The 17860-nt window shown below is 58.4% G+C and overlaps 1 protein-coding gene across 21 annotated transcripts in view; it reads right to left on the minus strand.

Annotated features, from left to right (window-relative positions):
• Positions 1 to 1081: 1081 nt before the first annotated feature.
• RAP1GAP (RAP1 GTPase activating protein) overlaps positions 1082 to 17860 on the minus strand; it is a 74147-nt gene continuing 57368 nt past the window's right edge. For 5 of the 21 annotated variants that reach the window (XR_007725748.1, XR_007725747.1, XR_007725751.1 and 2 more), the window contains 16 exons: positions 17343 to 17426; positions 17029 to 17129; positions 16766 to 16895; positions 15426 to 15581; positions 14881 to 14952; positions 14156 to 14242; positions 13529 to 13666; positions 11111 to 11242; positions 8750 to 8827; positions 7720 to 7829; positions 6591 to 6704; positions 4343 to 4466; positions 3249 to 3351; positions 2807 to 2941; positions 2546 to 2588; positions 1082 to 2125 (listed from right to left, as the gene is read on the minus strand). Coding sequence is in view for 14 of the 21 variants with exons in the window: in XM_050790936.1 (XP_050646893.1) it covers positions 1835 to 2125; positions 2807 to 2886; positions 3249 to 3351; positions 4343 to 4466; positions 6591 to 6704; positions 7720 to 7829; positions 8573 to 8827; positions 11111 to 11242; positions 13529 to 13666; positions 14156 to 14242; positions 14881 to 14952; positions 15426 to 15581; positions 16766 to 16895; positions 17029 to 17129; positions 17343 to 17426 (1977 nt within the window). In the remaining 7 variants the exon portion in view is untranslated. Of the gene's footprint in view, positions 2126 to 2545; positions 2589 to 2806; positions 2942 to 3248; positions 3352 to 4342; positions 4467 to 6590; positions 6705 to 7719; positions 7830 to 8572; positions 8828 to 11110; positions 11243 to 13528; positions 13667 to 14155; positions 14243 to 14880; positions 14953 to 15425; positions 15582 to 16765; positions 16896 to 17028; positions 17130 to 17342; positions 17427 to 17860 lie in introns of all 21 variants that reach the window. The other 16 variants (XM_050790887.1, XM_050790883.1, XM_050790894.1 and 13 more) reach the window with 7 other exon arrangements.

A 17860-nucleotide genomic window follows, 5' to 3' on the forward strand; every position in this document is an offset into this window, starting at 1 on the left:
GATTCTCCCCTTAGCCCCACAACCCATCAGGCGCTTGGTCCCCCTGCTCAGGCCTGCCTGATGTCCTTCTCAGCGTCCTCCTGGCTACCCTCTTACCCCATCAACAGCCTCGTTGGTCCCCTCCTGCCTCCACTGGTACAGCCTCCACCAGCAACTACCGCTGCTGCCCGGGGCTCCCCCTACCCTTGTCACAGAGCCCTGGCCCCTCCGTCTGGAGTTCAAGGCCACATTGCCTCTGGCCTCATCCCTGCCCATCTCCCTGTCCCCTCCATTGTCACCTTCCCACCATTTGGAGCTGGTTGCCACCTTCCCGGTTCCAGGGGTGCTCTGCCTCCCCGCCTTTTACTCGAGGCCCCCTCCTGCAGGGTCCCTCCTCCCTAGGCCTTCTCAGGAACGGGGAGCAACTCCAGGGACTTTCCCTGACGCCTATTCCCCCAGGCCCTGCTGGTACACACCTCTCCTGTCCCCAGCTGCCCCTCATCACCCATCATCCTACTGTCCCAGCTGTGAGTTCCTGGTAGAGGGATCTTGGACTCATCCCCATCTCCTGGGCCCCCATCGGGTCCCGTAAGTGATCCCTTGGCGCCCCCTTGTGGCCATATAAGGGGATTCACTGAATATGAGAACAGGAGCAGGAAGTAATTAATTGAGCACCTAATGTGTGCCAGACACTGTGTGCTGTATGTTTGATACCCACCAGCTCATTGAATCCTCACAACAAACCCTTGGGAGAAACACTACCACTCCTGTTTTACAAAAGGAAACACTGAGGCTCACAGAAGCTAGTAAGTTTTTCAATGCCACCCACCCAGATGGTGCCAGGACTCAAACCTAGGTCTGCCTGACAGCACAGCCATGTTCTTCCTGCAGTGGGGAAGGGGCCCAGGGTGCAGGGAAGGACAGTACCCCGGGGAGGAAACCACGGGCCGTGCTCACATTGCTGGTGGCTTGGCTTTGGAGGTGTCCCCAGGCCCAGCAACTCTGATAGGGATAGGCTTGCTCCTTGCCACCTTGGCATCCCTGGACGTCTGTCTGGGGTCAATCTGGCCACGGTTCACACAAAGCCAGGCCCAACTCTGGGTACAATAGCGATAAATAGAATTTATTTTATACAACTGTTACCGACATCCACACGGCCACAGGGGCTTCCAAAATGGGTGTTGGGGCTGGGAGGCTGGCCTTTGGCTTGGCGCCTAAAAAGTGTGACCAGACACACAAGGGCTCCCAGCAACTGTGCCTGGCTGCCCCCTCCATGGCGGTCGGGGGAGGCAAGGCCTGGACTCTCGGCCAGCTGAGACTCTTGGCCTAGAGGGCCCAGCATGGGATGGCAGGGGTTAAGCTGGGTGCTGGCTGAGGAGTCAGGTAGGTCCCCATCCCCCATGAGGGGGTCACTTGTCTGTCACATGTAGGCAGTGGACAGGGCATTGGCAGACCTGTGGCAGAACTGGAGGGTCCAGGAGGCACACTGGGCACAGCCAGCTCCCTGCCCCTCAGCCCACCTGGGGTTCCAGGGACCTCAAGAAGCAGGGTAGGGTGACAGGAGGTCCCTGGGAAGAAAATCCCACCTTCTAGGGCAGGTGCATATAATCACAGTCTTCAGTGACCTCTGAAATAATCTTGTCCATTTGTAGCAGAAGCGCCCAGAGAGGGAGAGTGACTTGCCCAGAGTCACACAGCAGAACCCAAATCGGAAACCAGGATCCAGCTCCCATCCCAGTGTTCACTCCCCGACACATCATATCCACCTCGTGCTGCCTCCAGGGGGTAAGCTCTCCGCACGGAACTGTCTCAATCTCTCTCTCCCACCTTGTTCCCTCTGAGTCCAGAGGGATGCTCAGGGGTGATGGAGGCCCTGGGTGGGCCCAAGCCAGGCCCCCAGTCCTGCTTCCACTGAGCAATCCCCGCCCCAGCCCGGACCCCCAGGCTGGGGGTAGGGATGATGCCAGCAGCTTCCCCGATCCCAGGTCTGGACGGCTCTGCCCTGCAGAGATAGCCCAGATGGGTGGACCACAGGGAGGGTGGGGAGGCAGGGGGCAGCCCACAGGCTGGTGTTGGTCTTCAGGGCAGAGGTCCCGTCTGCCTGGGCTTGACACGGCACCTTCCCCTTGTGCTTCTGTGGCCTCATCTGCAGGGCAATGGGGGATGGAGACACCATGAAACATGGCATGGTGGGTGGCTGGCACCAGTGTGCCCCAACTCTGCCAAGTCCCTGCCTCAGGGAACCCCACCCTAGGAGAGGGGCCCACCCTTGGAATTCCAGGCTCTGGGTCTTTCTATCCCATTGGGAACCCCTGAAACTTCTTGCCACCCGGCAACTGCCAAGTCCCCTTCACACTCCCATCAAATCCTCCAACAATAAGGGCAGAGGTCGCAGGGAGGGGCCGTGGCCTGCCCAAGTCACCCAGCAACTGAGTGCCAGGGGCTCAAACCCAGACACATAGCTCCCATCCCAGAGAGGTGACAGAGCAACAGGGAGGAATCACCTCAGCCCCCCACACACCCCCACCCTCTCCCACCAAACACAAGCTGAAGGGCTGGGTCTAACCTGCTCAGCTTCACCTTCAGAGGGGGTGGCCCGGCTAACAGCCCTGCAGACAGCGGTGGTGAGGCAGGCGGCAAGACGGGAGAGGCAACGGGGCGGGAGACACAGGTGTGCAAAGTCACTGGCTGTGTCCAGGCCGGGCGAGCCCCACCCCTCCTGGCCTGGGGGGACCTCTTGGTCCAGCCTCAGCTCCCAGCCTCCCCGCCAGCTCATCCCCTCCCGGGTACGGCTCCCTCAGCACCAGCCCCAGGAGGCTGCACGTACCAGCTGGGGCATGTGCTGCTCAGATGCTTCCAGCTGGATCTTGATCTCGGGACATGCAGGGTCCCCCAACTTGCCGGCGTCTGGGTGGGGTGATCGAGAGGGGCCTGGGGAGGGGGGCAGGAGGGAGCCACCTCACTGGCCGCGGGGAGGCACCAGGGAGACGGGGGCACAGGTGGGCGGTCGGCACCAGTGCGCTCCAACCCCACCCTTAACTTTCTTCCTTGCCATCCCCCATCATCCTCCGAGACCCTTCCAGAAGAAACCAGCCCTCCAATCCGCCCAGCCACCCTAAGCTGGACAATGACCTGCCCGCTGTCCTCCAAGGCAGGGGCAGTCACATCACACACCGACTGTGTGGGGCATGGGACCTGGTACCCAGCCCTGTCCCCCTCCTACCCCAAGGGTAGCCCTGCTTCGTGGGGAAGCTGCCCTGTCCTGGTACCTGGGGAGCTGCCCCCACTAGTGGTGCTGACACTGTCCTCCAGCCACGTGCTATAGATGAAGGAGTCCCGCTTGTGAGGTGTTCCTGAGGACGACACGCTCTCCTGGGGGGAGGGGGTGGAGAGAGGGAGGGAGGTTAGCCCATGCCCTTGGCACTGGCTAGGGCTCCCTCCCAGCCCCTCCCCCTCTCTGCACTCTACAATCCCCCACCTGTACCCCCTGCAAAGAGGACGGGCCTAGCCATGTCTGCCCCAGGGAGATCACAGGAGGAGAGAGTCAGGGCAGGCAAAGACCCGGGCACACACCACCCACTGCCACTCATTCATTCAACCAACATTCACTGATGTTCTCCAGGGCTTGCCACTGACATAAATCAGGCATGGGCCCTGCCCTCAGGAGCCTGGTATCTGGGAGGCAAGGCAGGCTGTGAAGAGACCATTGTAATTCTAGACTCTGTGCCGCAGCGGGCAGGGCCTGGGTCGGCACCGTTTCCAGCTGCACCTGTTGTATCTGGGGCAGTGCTTGGCAAGGAACAGGGGCCCACTGATGGTTTACAGAATGAAGAATGACAAAGGGTGTTCCGGGCAAAGCCCAGGGACTGTGAGAATGCAAAGGGGGTTCCTAACCTACCCTGAGACTAGGAAATCAGGGAAGGCTTTCAAAAGGAGGTGTGTGAGACTCAGTCAAGAAGGATGAGTCAGAGCCAGCCTCGCAAAGAAAGGAGGAGGCGGCAGAAGAGTGTTCCAGACAGAAGAGATGGCACATGTGCAAAGGGCCAGGGGTGCAGTGAGCCTGGGAGGCTTGGGGGGCCACAAGGGAGTCCAGAATGTCTGAAGTGGTGAGAGAGGAGACTAGAGAAGAAGGGAGTGACCAGATCTCCAAGAGCTCCAGAAACTGAGCTTTCTGTGGACAGTGCTGGGGAGCCATGGAAGGCTTCTGAGCAGGGGAGGGTTCGTCTGCACTGCGCCTTTGGGCCGGGTCCCCTGATCACATCTCAGCCACGCCCAGGCTCGTGGTTCTACTCAGGGCATCTCCAGGCAGCAAGGAGCCCCCTTCCAAGCTCCTGTGGAGCCCCCGACCCCCTGAGCCTCTCACCAGGCCTGTGTCCTCTCCATCCACACCCTCCGTCTCCTCCACCACGCTGGCGAAGCTGCTGGCACTGGATGAGGAGCGGGAGAAGTCCTTGAGCGCCTCTGCTCTCTGCGCGGCGGTCTCCGCTCTACCACAGACAGCGCCCCATTAGCCGGTGTCCACCCTGAGCCCCTCCTGGGCCAGGCCCTCACTCCCTTGCCCTCCCCAACCCGGGAGGCCCAGCCTGTAGCAGCCAAGCACCTTTGGGGACCCCTTACAGATCCTTGGGCCTCTGAGCCCCCCAGACTCCCCCTGCAGCCTCCTCCTACCCCCACTGTCCTTCCTAATCCATAAATCTGACCATGTCCCTCCCCTGCTCAAAACCCTCTCCTGGTTCCCCATTTCCCCAGGTAAAGCACAATGTCCTTGGCCTGATGTTCAAAAACAGCAGCGATTAGTGACACTAACGTCATCGGCTGCACGTCCACTCTGCGCTAGGCACTGCTCTACGTGCCTTTACCCGAATTATCTTATCACTATGATTATTATACCCATCTTCCAGATGAGGAGATGCCAGGCATAGAGGGGGCAGGCACACAGCCCAGGGTCACTCAGCACAGGTGGGAGGGCAGTGGATGAGGTCCAGGCAACTCCACAGTCTACTCTCTTAACCCCACAAGGTTTTCATGCTCAGGGCCTCCGCGCCTCCTGCCTGGAGTCTCAGTCCTCTCAAATCCCGAAAAGCAAATGTGCCTTTCAAAAATCAGCCTAGGGCTCCAGCTCCAGGAGTCCTTCTCCGATTCCTCCTCCCAAGGTGAGAATGACCCTCCCCACGCTGGCTCCTGCATACCGTGTCTCCCCTGCCCCTGCCATCCTTTCCTGACTCTCTGTTTGCCTACTCGGCTCTTTAGCCTGGGCTGAGTCCTCTCGATCCCCACAGAACCCAACACAGAGGCAACTCAGGCAACGGACACCAAATGCAGGGACAGCTTCCTCACTGGCCTCTCTGCTTCCATCCCACCCCACTCCAGCCTCTTCTCCAGAGAGCAACCTCGGTCAGCTTCTTGAAGCATCACCCTCATGATTAAAATCCTCCCAAGGCTTCCTGTCACACTTAGGATAAAAGTCAAAGCTCTTAGGCCAGGCGCGGTGGCTCATGCCTGTAATCCCAGCACTTTGGGAGGCCAAGGCAGGCGGATCACAAGGTCAGGAGATCGAGACCATCCTGGCTAACACGGTGAAACCCCGTCTCTACTAAAAATACAAAAATTAGCTGGGCATAGTGGTGGGTGCCCGTAGTCCCAGCTACTCGGGAGGCTGAGGCAGGAGAATGGCAAGAACCCAGGAGGCGGAGCTTGCAGTGAGCTGAGATTATGCCACTGCACTCCAGCCTGGCGACAGAGCGAGACTCTGTCTCAAAAAAAAAAAAAAAGAAAGAAAAGGAAAAAAAAAGGACAAAGCTCTTTTACAGCCTGCTAAGCTATAAGCCAGTGTCTGCCCCCCTCTCCAACCTCCTTCCTGCCACCATCCAGCACAGTGTCACAATGTCTGTCTGGGCCCAGCCCCTCAGGTACTCTTTTTTTTTTTTTTTTTTTTTAAAGTGATAGAGTCTTGCTATGATGTCCAGGCTGGAGTGCAGTTGCAGTAGTTATTCACAAGCATGATCATAGCTCACTGCCGCCTCAAACTCCTGGGCTAAAACCATCCTCCTGCTTCAGCCTCCCAGGTAGGTGGACTCCAGGCATACGCCACCACTCCCGGCCACCCTTCTTTCTGTCCCTGGAGTGTGCCCCAGGCCTCTGCACTGGCCGAGCTCCTCACCTGAATGCTCTTCTCTCTGCCGTGCCAGTCCTAGCAGGGCTGGCTCAATTCCCAATTCAAATGTCACCCCATGGAGGTGTCTCCCCTGAGGACCCATCTAAAGCACCCCTGCCCCCAGTCCTTCTTCATCCCCCCCAACCCTGCTTCGGGTTCCTCCTATCACCATGATCTGGAAACAGCTTATGAGGCCATGTTTTGGTGGACCTGCGGCCGTGAGGCGGGGACCTATGTGCAGGGCACCTCTGTGCCCCAGAGCCGGGCGCGGGGCTGGGCGTGCACAAAGCGTTCGGTGGGTATATGTCAAAGGAGGGCCCCAGAGAATGCCCAGGCCCCCCTGACACCCTGCTGCGGCAGAGTCAAGGCTCCTGGGCTGTCCCGGGCCCAGGCAGGGGAGGGGAAGGACGGTTCACCACTCCCAAGCCCCCAAGCCCCACGTGCCCTGAGCCCCAACCTGTTCTTGGTCGTGGGCATCTCTGGGGAGCTCTGAGTGGATGAGTTCTCCGACTTGGGCTCCTGTGAGACGTGCCCGCTGTCTGGGGTCTTCTGACCAGCCGGAGGGCTCTCCCTGCAGGGCACACGGGGGCAGCGGGGGGATTCAGCTCCGGGCCCGGCATCAGGGGTAGCATGAGGCCCAGGCGGTGAGGGGGGTCACGGTGCCTCCTGCCTCATACCCACACCCCTATCCTCAGGGCCAGCCCTGGAGCAGTCTTGTGGGCTCCCTGGCGAGCCTGGCCAGTGATGGGGTTGGCACTGACAGGGCTGTATGGGACAGGGATGGGACTCCTCCCAGGTCCTCTCCACAGGAGCAGGTACAGCTGTCCCATTATGGATAAGGAACCTGCCCAGGGACGCACAGCTAGGACGTGGCAGTGCCAAGACCTGAACCCAGGACTCACAGCACGTGGAGCTCCGGCAGCAGCAAGGACAATGCCCGCTCCCCTCCTGGAGCCCTCTCAGGGGGCCTGGCCCCGGCCTCACATGCAGCGCCCCAGGTCCCCACAGCAGCCCCATGCCATGGGTTGTGTTCTTGTCCCTTTTCCAGGTTGGGACAGTAAGGCTCAGAGGAGCTCAGTGACTCACCCAAGGTCACACGTGGTTAGTACCACGGAGGCAGTACTCACACCCAGGAGCTAGCCTCGGAATTCCGGGGGCAGCCCTGCTGCTGGCCTGGGCTCACTGCCCTCATGCTGCCCACACTCGCTCACCCCCAGGCCCATCTGTGGCCACCCCAAACATCAGCACTACGCCCTCCCACATGCACTGGGGCCGTGGGAAGAGCATGGGTGCTGGCCCTAGACAGATCAGGGCTCAGATCCCAGCTCTGCCCATCACTGGCTGTGTGACCTGGGCAAGCCCCTTGACCCCTCTGACCTACGGCTTCTTGATCTGCATGTGGCACGTTAGGTGACGTGCTGGCCCTGGTGCCCGACACACAGCAGAGACTTGACCACACAGCTGTCACTAGTGGGGACAGAGAGGCAGAGGGGCGGGCACTCCCTTCTGCCTGCTCTGCTTTGCCACCGAATGGGGATCAGGGATGGGGGTGCAGGGGAACGGGGCACTGTCCCCCCCTCACCCACCTCTTCTCCTGCACCTCCTGTATGTTCTCGATGCCAATGGCGCTGCTGCGGCGGGAGCCGAACGGGCCCGACTTCTTCCTCGTGGGGCTCTTCCCAGGGACAATCAGTGACTGTGGGGAGAGGCCCCAACTCAGTGCCACCTTCCCTGGGAGCCCCAGTGCCCCCCAACATCCCCTCTGGGGACCTTGCTGCCCCAGGCCCTGAAGCAGAGTTGGTGAGCAAGAAAGAACGAGAGAAGATATTCATCCCCAGATAGGCCTCCCAGTTCACAGAAAGGGAAACAGTCCCCAGGAGGGCAAGGGGCTCTCCCAAGCTCACACAGCAGGACCGCCAACACAGGCCCAGGATTAGGGCAGGGTCCTGAGGGGGCTGGGGTGGGAGGAGGCCGAGTCCTCAGAATGGCTACGGCTCCCTGCCCTGCAGGGCTCTGTGGGATCTGCAGCCTAAGGGCGGTGGTCAGAGCGTGGTGTAGCAACCCAAGCCCCACCCCGTGCCAGCTGGGGCCCCTTCCTGGAACCTCCAAATTGGGTGGGGGAGGTTCTGGCCCAGTAGCTGGAAGACCCCCCCCCCCAGCTTCCCACACACTGTGCTGGGATGCCCCAGGCCCCAGAAGCCTGCCCCCAGCTTCTCTGGAGGCAGGAAGGGGTAGGACCCCAGGCCAGTTCGTGGCGGGGAGGAGGAGTCAGGGCAGAGGAGAGGGATGGCGCTCCATGCAGACCGGCGATATTGGGGGACGTGCGGCTGGGTGTAGGGCCTTTGGGTACCGGATCCTGGCAGGGACTGGGCCAGGGTCCCAGGGGCCAAGGCAGGGCCAGAAGCCCCTGGTGAGGGGCACTGGCTCTGGCACAGGTACCAGGCCCCAAAGCAGGTGCTGAGTGCCATCGGAGCTGCCGCCACTCCATCCCGCACGCCCTGGGGCCTGTCCCGGGGGCAGAGGGGCAACGTCCCCAATATGGCCTCCGTCCTGAGAGCGAGCAGAGAACAGCGCGTGCAGGCAGCCTCCAGAGCCGGCGGCCCCGCGGACGACAACCTCTTCCACGGTTCCTATGCCTATGGCACTGCCCCGGCGTCCGAATCTACTCGCACTTTTCCCAGGAATAAGCAATGACTGGCAAGCAGCAGAGGGCGAGGGCAGAGAGAGAGAGACAGAGAAAGAGTCAGAGAGCGAAAGAGATGGTGGGAGGGAGACAAAGAGAGGAGGAGAGGCAGGGAAAGGAGGAAGACAGACAGAAAAAGGACGAGAATGGCGCAGGAGGCAACGGGAGAGATAGGGAGGCAATGGGAGAGATAGGGCCAGGGGAAGGGAAGGCGAGAAGCATAAGGAGAGACAGAGGACAGGTGAGACAGGGAGAGAGATGGACAGATAGACCGTTACCCGGAGACAGGGACACGCGTGAACCAGCGAGGGCACACCAGACAGGCACAGAAGGAAATCCAGAGAGACAAGGACGCAAGGACACAGAGACAGGCCCAGGGAGGGTCAGAGACGGAGAAGGAAGACAGGGGAAGGCCGAAAGGAAAAGGCGAGGGTGAGAAGAGCGGAAAAGGGAAGGAGGAGAGGGAGCAAAAAAGACAGGGGCAAGAAGGAAGGAGAAACAGAGAGCCAAAGGGCAGAGAGGCCACAGGAGGGGGAGAGGGAAGGGAGGAGGGAACAAAAAAACAAGGAGAGAGAGTGGAATGAAAGGAGGAAACACAGAGAGAGGGAGAATTGTGCAAAAACAAAACAGAAATGGGTCCAATTACTGCCATGGTGGGTGCTGCTGGCCTGGTCCTGTCCCTGGGGCCCCTCTCGGCCACCCATAGGAGGCTGGGTCACTCTGGTGGAGAGGAAGGGAGGGGTTGATAAAACTGGGTGGGGGGGGAGGTTGGGCCTGCTTCTCACATGACAGTGTGCTTGGTGACTGCTGGACAGCAGAGGTTGGGAGAATTCCCTCCTGCCACGTGACATAGCCTCACAGCACTGAGCGCAGGGCTTGGCATGCAGTAGACAGTCAATAAAGGATGGATGGATGGATGGATGGATGGAGATGGATGGATGGATGGATGGATGGGTGGATGGATGGAGATGGATGGATGGATGGGTGGATGAGTGAGTGGATGGATGGATGGATGGATGGATGAATGGATGGATGGATGGAGATGGATGGATGGGTGGATGAGTGAGTGGATGGATGGATGGATGGATGGATGGATGGATGGATGGATGGAGATGGATGGATGGATGGGTGGATGGATGGGTGGATGGGTGAGTGGATGGATGAATGGATGGATGGATGGATGGATGGATGGATGGATGAATGGAGATGGATGGATGGATGGATGGATGGATGGATGGGTGGATGAGTGAGTGGATGGATGGATGGATGGATGGATGGATGGATGGATGGATGGGTGCGTGGATGGGTGGGTAGGTGGATGGATGGATGGATGGGTGAAGAGCACAGCAGTGGGTGCAGTGTCCTGGGGTGGCCACTAGGCAGTGGACAGCAGTGAGGCCCACAGCCATAGGCCGTATTCATCCATGTGCCCAGCACTCCCGAGTGTGAGCAGCAGAATCCCAGAACCTGGACAACGGTCAGTGATCACACAGGAGGTGCTCCCTCTGGAGATGCTCACACAGAAGCCAGATTCCTGACACACAATAGGCAGCCACACCACAGAGGCCCTGGCTGCTGCGGACACACAGTAGGAGGTGCTCACAGAAAAAGTACCCACACAATAGCTCACTTCCTGACACACAGTAGGTGTTCACTGACATCTAGGGCTTAGCACACACAATGTGCTCATACAGCAGTCCATTTTCTGACACAGAGTAGGTTCTCACACAGCAGCCCAGGGCTGTGCACACAGTAGGCGCTCACAGAGTCGATGCCCACACAGCAGCCCAGGACCTGACACACAGTGGGTGCTCACAGGTACTCAGGGCCGGGCCCACAGTAGATGCTCACAGAGTGCACGTCCACACAGCAGCCCAGGGCCTGACACACAGTAGGTGCCCACAGAAACCCAAGGCTTGACAGTAGGTGCCCACACAGCAGCCCAGTCCCCAGCAAACAGATAATAGATACTCAATAAGGAATGAGACACAGAGGCTGCCCCAGGGCTGACCTGCGGAAAGTCACACCTCAATGTATCAGGGGCCAGGAGGAGGGGAGGGCCAAGGAGCTTGGGAAGGGGCCGCAGGCTGCAAGCTGTCAGCACCGCAGTGTCCTGGCCTGGGCACTTCACCCCCCTCCCAAGGAAAGCAGTGGCTAGACCAAATCCAGAGCCTAGGATGGGCACGTGGGCAGCAGGGCAACAGAGAGATGGGGGCCAGGCCTCAGGAGGCAGAGGAGAGCTGAGGGCCCCCCTCAGGGAGGGACAGGGGCCTGGGCACGGGGAGGGCACTCACTATTCCAGCTGCCTTGGCCAGGTCGGGGTTGTTGGGCGCGAAGCTCCCGCTGTGGCTGGTGGACACAGTGTTGGGCTTCTTGTTGCTCAGCCCCATGGCATCCATGGACTGGCTGCGGCTCCGGATGACCCTCTGTGAAGCGGGTGGCGGTGGAGGAGGCACAGGATTCCTAAGGGCCGTCCCCTTGGGGAAACCCAGGAGCCCAGGCATCTGGTCCCTCCCCGGCAATGCCACTCTGGGTGAGCCCTGGAAATCCCTTCCCCTGGGCACGTGGACAGCAGGGCAACAGAGGGAGGTGGGGCCAGGCCTCAATTTCCCTGTGCGTCACATGAGAAGCAGGTACATATGGGGCCTGCCTAAGGGTAGCTCAGGTCTTGGCTCTGCCACCAACTTGCCGGGTGGCCTGGGGGACACGACTTCACTTCTCTCAGTCTCTGGGACACACAGGCTGCTCTGTGCTGAGTGTCCTCATGTGGCTGCGTAAGGACTGCAGAAGATACTGAGTGCACAGAGAGCCCTCTTGACACCCGAGTTTCATTCCTGTTGAGGCCTCTTAGAGCTCTCCTGTCTTCTTTGTTTTCTTCCCTCACACCCTCCTTCCCTGTTTTTTTCAGACCAATCTATACCAAATGTTTGCTGTGGGACCAGTGCTTTACAATCACTCTGTCACTGGATCCCCCTGCAAGAAGGGGACTAGCAATCATGCCCATGTCACACATGATGGAACTGAGGCGGGGCGAGCCCAGCATGCCAGGACCCATGCCCTCAACTGTGGACTCTGCTGCTTCTGAGAAATTATTTGACCTAATCTAGGTCCACCGTCCAGCACCTACCAGATGTGGGACCATTGGAGCCCTCCTCAAAGGAGACACCCCAGGTCCATATTGACCCCATCTGTCCTGTCTCCAGTCTCCAAGCCTCTTTCTCAAAGATGATCTATTCCCCTCAGTTCCTGGGCAGGCCTGGGCAGCTGGACTAATTCCCTTATTCCAACCCATATCTCCAGCTGTGTGACCTGCCCTGGGTTGAGGGTGAGGTGTGACCAGCTGGCCAGGCACCTGGAAGATGGGCAGGTGGGTGGAGACGGTGGCAAAAAGGCTACCATCTGGGGCCCTGTAGCCTGGGTGAGTCCAGACCCTGTCCAGGAACTACTCCACTCCCCACACTTCTCATTTCAGACAATAATTGCTGAGGCAGACAGGTAAGGTTTTGCATTTTGCTTTTTTTTTTTTTTTTTTTTTTTGAGACGGAGTCTTGCTCTGTCACCCAGGCTGGAGTGCAGTGGCCGGATCTCAGCTCACTGCAAGCTCCGCCTCCCGGGTTTACGCCATTCTCCTGCCTCAGCCTCCCGAGTAGCTGGGACTACAGGCGCCCGCCACCGCGCCCGGCTAGTTTTTTGTATTTTTAGTAGAGACGGGGTTTCACCGTGTTAGCCAGGATGGTCTCGATCTCCTGACCTCGTGATCCGCCCGCCTCAGCCTCCCAAAGTGCTGGGATTACAGGCTTGAGCCACTGCGCCCGGCCGCATTTTGCTTTTAAACTTATATTGTACTAACCTAACTCTTTTAAAGATAACAATAACTGTATGAGGTAAGTTGCCATTACCCTACTCAACAGATAAAGAAACTGATGCTCACGGAATGCCCAAGCTGGTAAGTAGCAGAGCTGAGATTTGAAGTGTCCCTGCTCTTAAAGTAAGCTAAACCAGGGACAGGAAGGGTGGGTCACACAGGCCAGGTCCCTCTCCAGTGATCATGGTTCACACACCCCTTCTGAGAACTCTATTTCTTTCTCTCAGTCAAGACAGAGCCTCTTCCTCTCTTCTCTGCCTGCTGACCTGGCAGCCTTTGTATCAGCAGCCCTTGCTGTCTCCCAGAATCCTCCAACCTTCAGCAGAATTCCCAGGTGAATTCTCCACCTAGGCCCCACCTCCAACAGTTACTCCTCCTCAAGCCAGGGTCCCACCTTACACGCTGCTCCCTCAAACTCTACTCAAGGCAGACTGTGTCCACAAGTGTAAGCCCATTGTAAAGCCCAAATCCACCTCGAGCCCGGCCCTCCTCCCAGACTAGGGCTTCCTCTAGCCACACCCCCACGCCACGTCCATTAGCCCTGGCTCCTGACTCCACCCCCAGCCACGTCCCCTCCCAGACTCTACACCCATGCGAGCAGCCTCTAGCCATACCTCCACACCATGTCAATGAGCCCCAGTCCGGGACTTCGCTCTAGCAACACCCCCTCTCAAATACCACCTCCAATGCCAACCGCCTCTAGCCACTCCCCAGTCCGGGACTCCACCCCCTAAGCCACGCCCCTTCTGCCAGACTCCACCCCCATGCCGTGTCCATCAGCCTCAGCCTGGGATTCCGCCCTAGCCGCATCACTGCTCCCCGGCCAGTTAGACCTGGGGCCCTTCACCTTGAAAGACTCAAAGAAGCCGCCGCCCCCACTGCCATTCTCCATCTTGTCCTCGTCGCCGCCCAAGCCCATCATGGACTGGCTGTGGATGTGCAGTTCCTCATAGAGTGTCTCCAGGAGGGCTGCGCGCGTCCGCTCCTGTGGGCCAGGCCCGGGCCGTCAGGAAGGACCCCAGGGATCAGCCCTTCGGCCCACAGTTCAAATCCCGGCCACCTTTCTGAGGCACGGGACGCCTTCTCTGAATGAGTGGGGAGTGGGGAGGGCCCCTGCACTGCCTTCCCCCAGGCCACTCCACAGCTCAAGCAGCCCCCAGGGACCCTCATATGAAGGGCCCCTCATAGCCTCTTCAAGGTCTGGCTTCATGTCCCCACCCTCCAGGTTCACCCCCTACCCAGACCCAAGGTGTCCCCCATCAGCCTGCCCGCATCCCAGCATCTCCTGGGCACTCCTCACTATCCCTCCGGCTTCCTCTCCCCAACCTCCTACTCATCCATCAATCCATCCAGCCCCAAGTGTCCCCGCTAAGGCCAGGGTCTGAACATGGCTTTTCCCTTCCCAGAGACAGGACTGAAGTTCTAGGTTGGAAGGTGAGAAGAGGGTGACCCAGCTCTTACAGCCCATCCTCACCTCCAGTTTGGCAAACTTCTCTGCCTTGTAGCAGGCATATTCAGCATTGATCAGCTTTGTCAGCAAAAATTCCTGGAACTCAGGCCCCTGGAAACCCCCAGTGTGGAGGAGATGAGAAACGGAGGTTCAGATGAACACATAAACAAGAGTCTGAACCCCAATGAGGCAGAGGCTGCAGCTCCTGAACCATGCTCTGCTGGGGCCTGGGGTCACCCTCTTCACTCCCAAAAGGGCATCTCCCCGGGTTCAGCTCCCCAGGTACCTTCAAGGGGCCCCAGTGCCCTTCATGGCTGCCCATGCCCTCAGGAGAGCAAACCCCACAGATGTTAGGGTCTGAGTTGGGGCCTCGACCTACTGCTTCAGTCTAGGGTAGCTGAGCTGTGTACAGAGCTGAAGCCCAAGCTTGAAGTGTGCCCCTCCCCAAACATTTTAGAAGAAAGAAGAGATTGGAACTGTCAGAAAGAGAACAGAAATGAGGAAAGGCCAGTCTACTACATGGAAAGTATAAAACAATTGTGTAGTTTATTCTATGACCTTGTGGGGAAAAAAAAAAAAAAGTGTTTTCAAGATGAACAGAAAAGCCAGTCCCCAGTTGCAGTTAGGGGAGCCCAGCTGCCCTGGCACACAATGCAGCTTTGGGACCTCATAAGGCAGAATGTATGTGCACCCCCCAGGCCCCCACCCATTTTGTCCTGCTTTGCCCATGACTAGGGGCTGCCCCTCACCTTTCTGAACACGGCGGGGTCCGGGAGGGGGGGTCCGAAGAAGGGCACATCATCTCTTGCAGTGACAGAGACCTGGAAGGGAGGGCAGCTGTCCGTTCCTGTGGAGTCTGGGGTCTGCTCTGCCCCAGCCTAGCCAGAAACCTCTACTTTGCCTCCCTGGCCTGCCCCTTGGTTGGGGAGGCTCAGTGATTGTGGGCTGGATGAATGTTTCTTCCAGGGATTTCTGCCCTCTATCTTTTGCCCTGAATTTTAGTGGTGGAGAGGGGTGAGGGCTACAGGAATCATCGGGATGGTGAAGGCAGAGGAGGCTATGGGAGGTGGAGGACAGTGACACCAGGCCAGGAGGCAGAGGAGGGAAACTGTCCTCTCTGAGGGGGTGAGCTTTGGGGAAGACAGAGGGCATGGTGTGAACAGTGCACCACTGAAGCCTTCCATGGTCCCCCGTTACAGCTGGAAAAAGTGAGGCTCAGAGAGGCATCCCACGGAGGGCAGAGCTGCAGCCAGGGTCCTTGCTGATGCCCCTGGGAGGCTCCAAGAGCACCCACCTTGTAGAGGGGGCCATCAGGGCCCCCGCCCTCAGCCTGCACCACTACGTAGGCATGCAGGAAGTTGGATGCGATCATGTCGGGCACAAAAGGAGTGTTCTCATCCTGGAAGACCACAGCCACGATGTCGTTCCCGATGTGCCGCTTCCGCTGCAACTGAGCACAAGGCCACGGGCCTTCACGGTCTGGCCACAAGGGGCCCACTGGGGAGAGGGGTGCCCGCAGAGGTTTAGGAGGGTTTGGGGTAGTCAGAGGGCACATCTAAGGACCTGCCTTCCCCAAAATGATGTAGCAAAATAAACTTGTCTTAAAACGATTTTAGTTGAAAAATGGCCTGTTTGGAACAACGTACACTCTTCAGGTGACGAGGGTACACTAATGTCCCAGACCTCACCACTATTCAATTCATCCACGCAATCAAAACCCACTTGTGCCTGGACATCTATTGAAATTACAAGAACAATTCCTGTAGGTTTTTTGGAGTGCTGTGACAGACGATGAAACCAAGGCCGAGAGCAGTGACTTGGAAGGTGCTATAATGAGCTATAATGAGCTTGGGGACTCGAGCCCAGGTCTCTCGGTCCCTAGACCCTACCTCTCAGCCCTTCTCCTATATCAATGCCCCAAACATGGCCCCCGATTGAATAAACAGGCTCTACTTGGTACACATTCATGTTGCTAAAATGAACACAGACCCTCAGTAAAAGAAAATTAAAAGACACTAAAAATAAGGAATAACTATTTCCATTTTTCTCACATTTCCCTTTTATTCCCTTGGGCTGGGGACCTGATTGGGAAGGCAGATAGCCCTGTAGGAGGCTCAGGACAAGGGGACACACTTCTGAGTTTAGTTCCTGGAACATGCTTTGCATGTCCTCGAGTCCAGGCCTTTGCAGAAGCTGTTCTCGACACCTGGAACATTTCCCTGCCTTCTCCCAGCTCCTTCACAGTCTAAAAGTCACTTGCTCTTGAAAGCTCCCACCTCTGCCAAGACTACACGTCCCCACATGACCCCATGATGCTCTCCACTCCCCGTAAAGCACCAGCTCAGATCTGCTAAACTCTTGCAACGTACTATGAACTGTTCTAGTCCCTCTATGCACTCACACATTTATGCTCACCTAGGAGGTGGGTGCCATTCTGACTGTAGAAACCAAGGCTTTCCCAGCATTGAAGCAGCCTGTCTCCCCTGACCCAATGAGAGCCCACAAGTGGGGGCGCTGATCATTTCCATCTCTGTCCCAGGGCCCGCGCTGAGCCTGGCGTGATGGAAGCTGAACGGACAGGTGGAGGGGGAGGACAGGTGGAAGATGGGAGGCAGGTGGGGGTGCCCAGGCTACCTGCTGGGCGTCCCCTTCTGTGTAGGGAAGCTTGGTGGACACGTGAAACATGATCTCCTTGTTGCGGAAGTTGCAGTACACAGATTCGGTCCCCGTCTGCCCGTGGGTCACGTCCAGGCCTCCTCGGAACCTGCCCCCGGGTCCCCCAGGCCATGGCTCAGTCTCCAGCCCCGGCCAGGCCTCCACGGGGCCAGGACAGGGGCTCCCTCCCTGCCCAGGAGCACAGTCAGATTATACTCTGCTCAGCCCACCCTAATACTCACCCCTTAAAGTCCTGCAGTTTGACCTTCTGGCCAAGAAACTCAAGGAACTCCACGAAGGCGGGACTTTCCTCGTTGGTGCTGAAGAGTTCTTCCTCGGAGGTCTGGGAATGAGGGGCCGAGGTCATTGAGCTGGAGTTCCTGAGAAGCCCCTGCCCTCTGTCCCTACTAGGACCCAGAGAGGGCTGGAGGGAGGACCTCTGGCAGCCTCCTGGGCTCCCGAGTCCCTTGGCCGCTGTGCTGCCCTGGAAAAGGTGTCAGGCTCCAGATACGGGGCTGGGTGGGGAGGGGCAGCAGGGAGGAGGAGGTGAGCACACCTGCCCGAGCTTCTGATAAATGACGCCAAACTTGAAGTTATTGCTGATGACATGCTCGTCAAAGGTGACGATGAGCCGGGAAGCCTGCAGGAGAGGACGCCGGGTGAAGAGGCCGCATGTGCAAGCTGCCATTCGACGTGCTCTTCCCCTGTGCCAAGCACTGAGCCAGGCGCTCTACACGCATCACGTCATGTAATTCTCAGAACAAGCCTGGGAGGGAGACAGTCCAGCTGTCCCCTCTGAATCTCAGGTTCAGAGACCTTAAGTGACTCACCTAGGGTCAATGGCTTGCAAGCACGTACAGGCTTGGGATTTGACCCCAGGTCTGTTGGATCCCAAAGCTTAGGCTCATCACTCCTGAATTTGCCGTGAGTCCCAGTCCTGCCATGCCAAGCCCGCCCCTACTCCAGTCTAACTCCCAACTCACTCCTCGGCTTCTCTGTAAACCCACATCATTCTTCCAGAACAGGCCACGTCTCACCAATCTGCTGTGGGCATTGAGCAAGTTCTCCTCCTCA

Source organism: Macaca thibetana, chromosome 1, assembly GCF_024542745.1.
Source record: "Macaca thibetana thibetana isolate TM-01 chromosome 1, ASM2454274v1, whole genome shotgun sequence".
Classification (NCBI taxonomy): Eukaryota; Metazoa; Chordata; class Mammalia; order Primates; family Cercopithecidae; genus Macaca; species Macaca thibetana.